The following is an 11,910-nucleotide window of genomic DNA, read 5'->3' on the forward strand; positions in this document are numbered from 1 at the left end:
TCTCCGTCAAACCTCCACCTTGCACATGGCTCTCAGGCAGTTGTGTGTGTGTGGGCAGGATCCATGGTTTAATTGTACCTGCACCTCACCGCACTTGTACCTATGACAATAAACGCCACTTGAAGGAGCAGCACCGTGGCACAATGGGTAGAGGTTCTGCCTCACAACGCCAGATACCCGGGTTCGATCCTGACTAGGGGTGCTGTCTGTACGTTGTGTAGGTTTTCTCCGGGTGCTCAGTGAAGGTTTTCAAAGCCATGTAGGTCGAAGTAGCCACGCTGTATCGTCACTCGAAAGGTCACCAATCCATGCATCTCCAGCACTTTATAACAGTGAAGTGCATTTGAACTGTTCTATGCATCCCACCAGTTCTATGCTATCCTACTTTGACCATCTAGGGACAATTTACAGAGGGCTTTACAGAGGGCCAGATAACCTAAAAATCCACGTCTTTGGGAGGCACAGGGAGAATGTGATCACAGGGAGAATGTGCAAACTCCACACAGACATAACTCGAAGTCAGCTGGGAGCCAGCATCAGTGCACAGCAGTATTCCAAATAAAGGCAACGTGCTGGGCAAGGGGCCAAGTATTCTTCACATAAGGCAGATACAATAGTAGTGCATTAGATGCTTTTAGATAGACAACATGGATATACAGGGATTAGAGGGATATGGATCACATGCAGACAGAGGAGATTAGTCTAATTAGGCATCATGTCCTGTTCTATGTATACACAGCCTGAGGTTGCAGCTCCTTATCGGAGTGTTTGGAGGGGCTGTCCTGGATCCCTAGATGCTGACCTTGAACCCCATACAGCAGATCTTTGAGCACCTGGTGTAGGTTGGGTGGCGGGGGCAGGTGAAGAGTTGGTCAGAGGACCGCCTCACCGGAGATGGGGCAGTCGACTCTATAGGATGACCCCTGCACTCAGAGAACAAGACCCATCTTCACCTTAAACTCATGCCCATCAGATCCGGAACATCCTTGTAAATCTTTTCTGTACCATTTCCAGATTAATAACAGCCCTCCTGTAGCAGGGAAACCTGAACTGTACATAGTACTCCAAACATTTCGTACAGCTTGGGTTCTGAGAGAGAGGCCCTTCGGCCTACCAAATTTGTATGTTCTCCCTGTGACTGTGGGTTTTCTCTAAACTAAATTAAGCATCTCCTTCAAACTTTGCCCCTCTCACCTTAGAGCTATGACTTCTAATATTTGCCATTTCCACCCTGGGGAAAAACATTTCCCTGGGATGACTGTCTACCTTATCTAGACCTCTTATAATTCTCTATATACAATTCTTTATAGGGTACGTTCCCCCTAGGATGTACAAGAGCCTGCAAACCGTGACCTCCAGGTTCAAGGACAGATCAGGCTCTTGAACCTTTGCACAACACTAACCTCAGTAACTGTGATCTTCTACGGACTGTGTCTTTGGTTGCATTACAGACTTTAGATTTTTTGCAGTGGTACTGGAGTTATTTGTGGAATTTCTGTTTATGATATATTTATCTGTGTTATTGCTCTGTTATGCTGCAGCAAGTAAGAATTTCATTCTTCCGTTGTCATGTCACAATGAAACACAATTGCCTCTTAATTGCATTACCTCTGTCCATTGCCTCCATAAATGCTGCCTGATCCGCTAAGTTGCTCCAGCACTAAACCTTTTGCTCAAGATTCCAGCACCTGCAGTTCCTCGTGTCCTCAATGGGAATAAGCGAGTTCGGTATTTCAACTGCGCATGCGAGGGTCATAGGTCACTGGAGATAAACATTCTCGGCAGTTGAGCTGCTGCGTGTATACAGACCTGCGTTTCATCCATAGTCAGGATCGAACCTGGGTCTCCGGCGCTGCAAGCGCTGTTGAATTGCTACTGGAGTTAGCGACACTATTTCTCCCTCCTCCACTGGTCCATGCAGAAATCTCAGCAGTGACAATCTAATGTGCACAAACTGCATGTGACAAAACGTGCATGAGGGCCAATTTCTCGGCATTAATATTATAGTGGGATAATGTGGACTTGGTGGGCCGAAGGGCCTGTTTCCGTGTTGCGTCCCTAAACCAAATTATTCTAACTAGGCAAAGGTAAGTCATCGGAGAACGCAGGGAGGGTGGGCACGGGAACAGGTGGGGTTGAAGGGGGGAAGAAGTTGTCTGGGACCAAAAAGAACTAGGGGGCTTAGGTGAGAGGGGAAAGATTTAATAAAAACCTGAGGTTCCACTTCTTTCACACAGTGGGTGGTGGGGAAGTTACTAAGGCAGGTATAATAACATTTTGAAAGACATTAGGACATGTGCATGGATATGAACCCTTTCTCTCTCTCTCTATCCACCCTGTCTCCTATTTCCCACTGTCCCAACAGATGAGTCACGGTCCAGTCCCCTTCAGCCTGGGTGTATGGGTTCCATTCTCACTCGGGCTGCCCTCCCGGGTTATACAGGGACGAACCACGCACCCCTCTCATGCATAATCCCAGGAGATAGATTTGTGAGCGGAGTCTCACTACTGTCCCCTCCCGAGTGTCCCATCCTTGTCCGGGGCGGCCGGAGGTGTCCAGGGTGATCCTGGACAGACGGGACACCGGCCCGGAGCAGCAGTGGCCCCAGGCTTACAGCCAGTGCGGAGAAGAAGCGCTAACTCCAGCTGAGCTCTGCACCAAATCAGGAGGAACCCGTTCCCCGACAGGCCAGAGACCGTCAGCTGCACCTCTCGTCTTAACCAGTGGATGTCGTTTAACCCCCTCGGAGAGGGGGAGAGTGGGAGTGGGTGCGGGAGTGGGTTCTGTGCAATTGCAGTGGGTGGGTTTGTGAAGTGAGATAGAAATAACATTGAATTATTATTCATAAAAGAGTGACGTCTGTCCGCTATTGAGTTGCCAGAATTCTAGATTAATTAATTGGCAGAATAGTTAACAATTTATACAAAGTTTATACAGCCTGCGCTTCATTCGCTTTTTCTTTATCACGAATGACCTTTGATAAATCCCATGATTCCTTGCTTTGTTCGGAATACCGAACTCGCTCATTAAAGACGTAATCTCCGGCTTAAAGTGGAAGACGGCCAAAGTGGAGTCAATTGCAACGAGATCAAAGACAACTCACGGTAAAAATATCTTTAATTTAATAGAATGTGATTTGTTTGCCCTGTTGTGGGGAAGGGGCTAGTCACACAGGGTAGCAGCCATCAGTGCAGGTTGGGTGTAGAGTGGCTTCACCCTTGCACGGACAGCACCCCTTCGCCCAAATCAGTGTAGACCCGGTCCTCACTGGACACACGGAGCAAGGCAAGTGCTCAGCATGTAAAGAACAGCAAGACCATCCCCTCCCAACCTTGAGGGAGTCAACCAGTTTCCTCTCCACACCTTATCCTTGGGCTCTGCATAGGCACAAGGAAAACACAAAACAACACAAAGTGCTGAGTAACTTGGCGGGTTAGGCAGCATCTCTGGAGAATGTGGATAGGTGACGTTTCAGATCGAGGCCCTAAAATCAGTCTGAAGAAGGATCTCGACCTAAAACGTCTCCATGTTCTCCAGAGCTGCGGCCTGACCTACTTTGTTTGTTTGTCTTTTTGCACAAAGTCCGCGAGCATTGCCACTTTTCATTTCACTGCACATCTCGTATGTGTATGTGATGAATAAACTTGACTTGACTTAGTTACTCCAGCACTGTCTTTCTGGGCCTTATATACAAACTAATAACTTGTACAAAGCATAAGGCCAAAAGTGCTGGAATAACAGCAGGTCAGACAGCATCTCTGGAGAACATGGTGACATTTCGGGTCAAGACCCTTCTTCAGACTGATTTCATGGCCACCATCCAAAACATCACCTATCTACATTCTCCAGACATGCTGCCTGACCCGCCGAGTTACTTCAGCACTTTGTGTATTAACCAGCATCTGTAGTTCTGTGTTTCTACACAGGGGAAGCCCTCATGACCCCTACAACGAAAGCCAAGGCTGTGCTGCTGAGGTGTGGCTGGGCTGAGGAGCAGGTGGAGGAGGGGGGGGGGGGGGGGGGGGAAGGAGGAGAAAAACCAAGGAGCCCTCCCCTCCCCACCCCACCTATGAGCTGGATCCCTGAGTCTGGGCGAGGGGTGCATCTTGCGGTGGGAGGTCACTCAGCGGCTCCTGATCTGCCCGGTCTTGCCCCTCGCCCTCTTCATCCTGAGGGTAGAGGTCGGGGTATCGCTGCATGCACTCCTGCATGGTGCGGAACTGGTCCAGGCATTCCGAGCCCTTCACCTCCTCCATGCTGTGGTGGAAGCAGGAAAAGGCGGACTTGAACTGCTCCCCGCACGGCCCACTCGCCATCCCCCCCAGGCACGGGCAGTTCCAGTTGATGTCACCGTTCGGCAAGATCAGACCTGCAAACACAGCGAGGAAGCACGTCAGCAGCTTGAGCGGTAGCACGGCCTCAAGGGGTGAATGGCCTCTTCCTGCCATTACATGGGGAGGGCTGGGGGAAAACGGAGGCTCGGAGAGGGGGGGGGGGGGGGAGGGGGGGTGAAGGACAAGACTAATAATGGTTTATTATGTTGAGTTCTGGCCACCCCAGAAGAGGAAGATGTGGAGAGGGTGCAGAGGTTTACATAGAACGTAGTACAATACAGCACAGGAACAGGCTCTTCGGTCCACAATGTTTGTGACAAACATGATGCCAAGTTAAACTAATCTTGGAAACCACAGCACTAGGGGAAAACCCTCGCGGCCACAAGGAGAACATACAAACTCCGTACAGACAGCATCCAAGGAAAGGATCAAACCCAGGTCTCTGGCGATGTGAGGCAGCAGCTCCACCTGCTGTGCCATGCTAGAGTTGAGTCACAGAGCTGTACAGCACGAAAACAGGCCCTTCTGCCCACCATGTCCATGCTGATCAAGTTGCCATACAGGGCTCGTCCCATTTGCCTACATTTGGCCCATATCCCTCTAAACCCTTCCTATCAATATATCTGTCCAAATGTCATTAACATATCACCATTGTACCTGTTTCTGTAGCTTCCTCTGGCAGCTCGTTCCAGATACAGACTAACCTTCGATTGAAAAACGTGTCTGAGGTCCCTCTTAAATCTCTCCCATCTCACCTCTCACCTTAAGCCTGTGCCCTCTAGTTTTAGAATCCTCTACCCTGGGAAAAAGACTATGAGCGTGGCTACCCACTAGGGGGAATTTACAGAGGGCCAATTACCTACAAATTGATCTGGACGATACTGCAGCTACACTGATGGAATCAACAAGGAGAGTGAACCCGGAGACATCATGAAACGAGGGAAATCAGTGCTGAAATAGCGAGAAAGTTACCTCATGGGTAAATATCTCCAGCTTCTGGTTAATGTAACCGTTCAATGTTTCCTTCTCGATGTGACGAGACATAGTATAACTCTATGACAAGTGCCCAAATGTGATGGAGTCATATAGCATGGAAATCGGCCACTAGGCCCACCGCGTCCATACTGACCAGCAGACATCCATCCATAATAATCTCATCTTCCAGCCCTTGGTTGTGACTCTCCATGCCCTGGCGATGAAGTGCTGGTCTACACACATCTAAAACACTGTCAGCCACTCTGCTCCCACCTCACTCTCTGGCCAGGTGTTCCAGGTACTTACCACTCGCTGGGTGAAGGTGGTCAGATCCAGCACCTTGTTTAGGTCTTGTTGATGTTTCATGTTCCCAGGGTTTGTAACTGGGACATGCAGGCAAAGTTTTCCACTTGATGCCCTTTGACTTCAGGTCTTCTCAAGGCTTTAGTGCCATCATTGGTGCCTATCTTGCTCAAAGGAGGTGGCGTGAATGCTGAAAGTGCCAGGATATTGCCCCAAGAGTTCCTCGGGTGAGCATCACAGATCCAACCACCTTTAGCTCATATGTTCATGTTATAGGGGCAGAATTAGGTCATTCGGCCCGTTCAATTGTGGTTGATCTATCTTTCCCTCTCAACCCCATTTTCCTGCCTTCTCCCCATAACCTTTGACACCCTTACTGAACAGAACCCATCAATCTCTGCTTTAGAAATACCCAATGACCTGGTCTCCACAGCAATGAATTCCACAGATTCGCCACCCTCTGATTAAAGAAATCCCTCCTCATCCCCCCCCTCTCTAAAGGTACGTCCTTTTATTCTGAGGCTGTGCCCTTTGGTCCTAGACTCTTCCACTGGTAGAAACATTCTCTCCACATCCACTCTATCCAGGCCTTTCATTATTTGGTAAATTTGAATGAGCTCCTCTCTTATTCTTCTAAACTCCAGCGAGTACAAGACCAGTGTCGGCAAATGCACTTCAAACGTGCTAGCGGTTGCAATGATCACCCATAGACCATGTGAGGAGGTCGAACAGAAGAGACCTGTTCCATTCACTATTCTGTCGAGATTACAACTGATGACAATCTACAATTGAACTGCATCATTCATACAACACTGTACCAGCACACCCTGTTGCTATCACCACCCAACTCTTCCCCGCCTCCCCAATATTCAATGGCATCAACAACAACCACCTGCCTTTAGTCACGGAGCTGTACAGCACAGAAACAGGCCCTTCGGCCCACCTGGTCCATGCTGATCAAGTTGGTACACTGGTCTAGTCCCATTTGCCTGCATATGGCCCATAGCTCTTTAAACTCTTCCTATCCATGTATTTGTCCGAATGTCTGTTAAAAATTGTTAATGTGTTTGTAAAGCTTCGTCAAGGGGAGCTGGTTTCAGATATGGACTACTCTTTGAGTGCAATGGTTGCTCCCAAGGTCCTTCTTATATATCTCCCCTTCCACCTTAAGTCTGGCCCTCAAGTTTTAGAATCCTCTACCATGGGGGAAAAGACTGTGTTTACTTTATCCGTGCCCCTCATGAACTTGTACACCTCAATGACGTCACCCCTCAGCCTCCTACGCTTAATAGAAAGAGTTTATGACACCCTTAAATGAGAACAAACATCCCAAAATGTGACAGAGGCATGCAAGGACATTGGTCGAGGTGACCAAATAACACAGTCAAAGTTGAGGTTTTTTAGGCACATCCTCAAACTAAGGCGGCGAAGAAAGCTTAGGAATTCCAGAGATTAAGGTATATAAAATGATGAGAGGCATAGATAGGGTGGACAGTCACTACCTTTTGCCCCAGGATGGAAAAATCAAATACTAGAGGGCATAGCTTTCAGGTGAGGGTGGCAAAGTTTAAAGGAAATGTGCGAGGTGAGATTTATATTCACACAGATGGTGGTGGGGCCTGGAACGCAATGGCCAGAGTTGGTGGTGGAGGCAGATACGATAGTGGTGATAGTTGGATAGGCACGTGAATGCGCTAGGAATTGAAGGATATTAGTTTAACGGCATCAAGTTCAGTCAGGCTGGTTTAGTTTAGTTTAGAGGAACAGCACAGAAACAGGCCTATTTTTCCCCACCGCATCCACACTGACCAACAAACACCCATACACTAGCTCCATCCTACACACTTGGGACAAATTACAGAAGCCAATTAACCTGCAAACCAGCACATCTTTAGGATGTGCAAGGCACCCGGACACAGGGAGAACGCACAAACTCCACGTACAACGTACAAAAAGCACCCGAGATCAGGATCAAACCCAGGTCCCTAGGGCTGTGAGGCAGCAACTCTACATCGGTTCCTCCTATTTTTTCCTCAATTTCCCAATAGTATACAACCTCAAAAAAGTTCACTTAGTAGGACCCATTGAATGTTATGCATATTCAGACAATATATAACACCATATCTAAAAGTAGTGCGTAACTTGTTCTTAATCTTGTGCTGTACTGTTCTGTGTTCTGTGAAGCCCCACTTGGCGTGGCCCTGGGCACTACCTGTGGGACGGACGGAGATGGGGAATTCACTGGGACGTAGAAAGGATTGGCCGGTCGTGATTGCAGAGGAAGGTGATCCCGCGATCAGTGAACTGTTACACATCACCAACAACTCACCCTGATCCTCGTAGGGGTCATTGGGGTCATCCGTTATCAACTCAGCACTGCTGGGCGCCTCATGATCTTCTTTGGTGACGAAGATGATCCTGTCTTTGCCTGAAAGTCAAAAGAAGATGCAGGTGATGTAAAACATGTCAATGGTCAATAGTTCTTTATCGTCACATGTACAGACGTACAATGAAATTCTTTATTCCATGCAGTTTAGTAAAGTATTGCCATACCCAAGCACAATCCCTGATTAATACAAATTGTATACAGATAGCCCACTGATACGCATGCAAGAGGTGCCAGGTTCTAGTGCCATTTTCGAGCTCCAGTCTACCGGAGCGGCGCCCGATCCAGATGAGCCCCCGGCTGCTGCAGGGCCTCCAGCAGTCTCCTCTGTCTGGATTGTGTATAATCATGAGGGGACACACCACAGTGCAACACGCACGTGCTTCTCAGAGTTAAAATGTAAGACCAAGCAACTGCAGATGTTGCTTTATACCAAAGATAAACACAAGGTGCTGGAGTAACTCAGGTCAGGCAGCATAGACACAAAATTCCGGAGTAACTCAGCGGGACAGGCAGCATCTCTGGAAAGAAAGAAGGGGTGACGTTTCGGGTCGAGAACCTTCTTCAAATTCCTTCTATCCAGAGATGCTGCCTGTCCCGCTGAGTTACTCCAGCATTTCGTGTCTATCTTCGGTTTAAACCAGCATCTGCCATTCCTTCCTACACACAGCATAGTCAGCATCTCTGGAAAGCATGGATAGGCGACCTTTTGGGTCGGCTCCTTCTTCGGACACTGCGGAGGGGAGGGGGGGGGGGAATAAACTGGAAGTGAGAAGGGTCTGGACAAATCTGCGTATCAGGAAACCCCCTCTCCCGAGGTCACCTGTTGCCGGGCCATGATTTGTCCAGCCCTCTCGCGCTTCTAGTTTCCCCCTTGCAATCAGAATGTAGAAGAGTCATGACCGAAAACGTCACCCACCCATTTTCTCCAGAGATGCTGCCTGACCTGTTGATTTACTGCAGCATTTCATATGTATCATGTCAGATTTAACTCCATTTTTCATCCCTTGGGCCAATCCTGGGAGAAAACTGGACAGGAGAGGTGGGCAGAGGACAAAGCCTGACAATATCATGGCTGATCAGCCCCAGATGTCAACTCCTCTTCTGCACCAGTTTCACACAGCTTTCAGCTTCCCGAGTATGGCCAGCATTACTTCCTTGTGTACACTATCAACAACCCATTCACAACGGCTAAGCATTCCACTCACTTTAACCCTTTAATCACCTTGACTTGCCGCCCCTCTGCACCTGCACCTGCTTACATTACACTGCCCCTTCCTCCCAAAGTGTCGCTATCTATTTATCCACATTTACCCAATTCCACAAGGCTGTGATTTCCTGGAGATAGGCACAAAGTACTGGAGTAACTCAGCGGGTCAGGTGATGTTTAAGGTCAGGACCCTTCATTGGACTGAAAGTCCCCTCCCATCTACTGTGTTTTCCTGGATCCTGTTCCTGCCCTGTGTCTTATTTATTGCTTTGTCATATTTAATCGCAAGGGGTCTTTCCAGTGCTGCACTTTAGATAGGTCACAGAATTGAGGTTATTTGTCCCATTAATTCTATTCTGTGGAATGAGCTATCTGCAGGAGTGGTGGAGGCAGATACCATTACAACATTTAATAAACTTTTGGACAGGTGCATGGATAGGAAGGGTTGAGAGGGATATGGGCCAAACACGAGCAGGTGGGACTAGCATTCCCTATAGTTCTTGATTCTCATACACTGGGGGGAAAAAACTGGCTATCTAACATTTCTATATCTCTCATAATTTTATACACCTTCAGTGAGAATAAGCACACCCTACCCAATCTCTCCCCCCACCCCACGAATCACGCTCCCCAACATCTCCCATGTCACAAATAACTTCATCCCCAAGAATCTCCCTCTCTCCCCAAGTGTCTCCCTCTTCTTTCCCTCCCACACACCCCCCCCCATCTTCCCCTTCCCTCATGTCTTCCTCCCCGTCAACCCCCTTCCTCCCTCATGTCAACCATCCGCATGTCTGCCCTCCTCCCTCCCTCAGGCACCCCCCTCTCTCATGTATCCCCTCTCTCGTCTACCCCTTCCCTCATGTACCCCCCCCCCCTCTCTCGTCTACCCCTTCCCTCATGTACCCCCCTCCTCTCTCATGTACCCCCCTCTCTCATGTACCCCCCTCTCTCATGCACCCCCCTCTCTCATGTATCCCCTCTCTCGTCTACCCCTTCCCTCATGTACCCCCCCCTCTCTCATGTACCCCCCTCTCTCATGTACCCCCCTCTCTCATGTACCCCCCTCTCTCATGTACCCCCCTCTCATGCACCCCCCTCTCTCATGCACCCCCCTCTCTCGTCTACCCCTTCCCTCATGTACCCCCCCTCTCTCATGTACCCCTCTCTCATGTATCCCCCTCTCATGTATCCCCCTCTCTCATGCACCCCCTCTCTCGTCTACCCCCTCTCATGCACCCCCTCTCTCATGTACCCCCCTCTCTCAAGTACCCCCCTCTCTCATGCACCCCCCTCTCGTCTACCCCTTCCCTCATGTACCCCCCTCTCTCATGCACCCCCCTCTCTCATGTATCCCCCTCTCTCGTCTACCCCTTCCCTCATACACCCCCTCTCCCTCGTTCCCGTAGCTCCCCAAGTTCCCTCGTGTCCATGCCCCCCACTCACCCTGCTGCCGGCAGTGGGACATTTCTCCTCCGTGCGCGCACACGCGCCGCGACCTCCCACCCCACGCGCATCACGCACGCGGCCAGCCAATGGCAGTCGACGGACGGCCCGACCAATGGGAAGCGGCTTCGGCGGGGGCGCGTGCACGAGCGCCAGATCCCCGGGGATCTCCCATGCACGCGCGCGCGCGCGCCATCCTTCAAACACTGCTGCATCGCCGGCACAAAATATGCAGCGTGAATAAAAGAATGCAGAGCATGCTTCATGCTCGGAATTACAGCAAGAATTCAGCCCCTCGTCTCCGTGCACACCCCCTGTCCGCACTCTCTCTCCCAGTCAATTCTCCCTCTTTGACAGACAGAAGTCAAGTGTTTAAAATGCACCAAGTATGAAATTCTTACTTGCTGCAGCTTAACAGGTCCGCAAACACAATAACACAAATTATGTGTGGGAAGGAACTGCACATGCTGGTTTAAACCGAAGATAAACACAAAAATCTGGAGTAACTCAGTGGGACAAGCAGCATTTCTGGAGAGAAGGAATGGGTGACGTTTCGGGTCGAGACCCTTCTTCGGATTACACACGGATGACTTTATCTTGCACTAAACATTATTCCCTTATCATGTATCGATGCACTGAGGATGGCTCGATTGTAATGTATAGTCTTTCCACTGACTAGATGGCACGCAACAAAAGCTTTTCACTGTACCTCGCTACATGTGACAAAAAACTAAACTAAACTAAACAAGAAAACAATAATCTAAAATAAAAGATCATCACCTTTCTAAAAGTACATCCTTTTATTCTGAGGCTATGGCCTCTGGTCCTAGACTCTCCCACTAACGGAAACATCCTCTCCACATTCACTCTGGAGGCCTTCCGCGATTCTGTGAGTTTCAATTAGGTCCCCTCATCCTTCTAAACTCCAGCGAGTACAGGGCTAGTGCCAACAAACACTCATCACAGGTTAACCCAATCATTCCTGGAATAATTCTTGTAAACCTCCTCTGGACCCTCTCTAACGCCGACACATCCTTCCTCAGATATGGGTCCCAAAACTGCTCACAATACTCCAAGTGCGGTCTGACCAGTGCCTTATAATGCCTCATTCAGCATTACATCCCTATTTTTATATTCTGGTCCTCTTTAAATAAATGCTAGCATTGTATATGCCTTCCTTAATACTGATTTCTCTTGCAAATTATCTTGTTGGGAATCTGTACCAGCACTCACAAGCAAAGATCTTATAGTGGAG

The 11,910-nt window shown here is 49.1% G+C and overlaps 1 protein-coding gene across 1 annotated transcript; it reads right to left on the minus strand.

Moving 5' to 3' along the window:
• Positions 1-3,795: 3,795 nt before the first annotated feature.
• chchd4 (coiled-coil-helix-coiled-coil-helix domain containing 4) lies at positions 3,796-10,724 on the minus strand. The gene is made up of 3 exons (XM_033036952.1): positions 10,656-10,724; positions 7,943-8,041; positions 3,796-4,370 (listed from the first exon to the last, which is right to left on the minus strand). The coding sequence occupies exons 1-3, from the start codon at positions 10,675-10,677 to the stop codon at positions 4,069-4,071; spliced, it is 423 nt and encodes a 140-aa protein (XP_032892843.1). The 5' UTR covers positions 10,678-10,724; the 3' UTR covers positions 3,796-4,068.
• Between the last annotated feature and the right edge of the window lie 1,186 nt (positions 10,725-11,910).

This window comes from Amblyraja radiata, chromosome 18 (genome assembly GCF_010909765.2).
Source record: "Amblyraja radiata isolate CabotCenter1 chromosome 18, sAmbRad1.1.pri, whole genome shotgun sequence".
Taxonomy (NCBI): Eukaryota; Metazoa; Chordata; class Chondrichthyes; order Rajiformes; family Rajidae; genus Amblyraja; species Amblyraja radiata.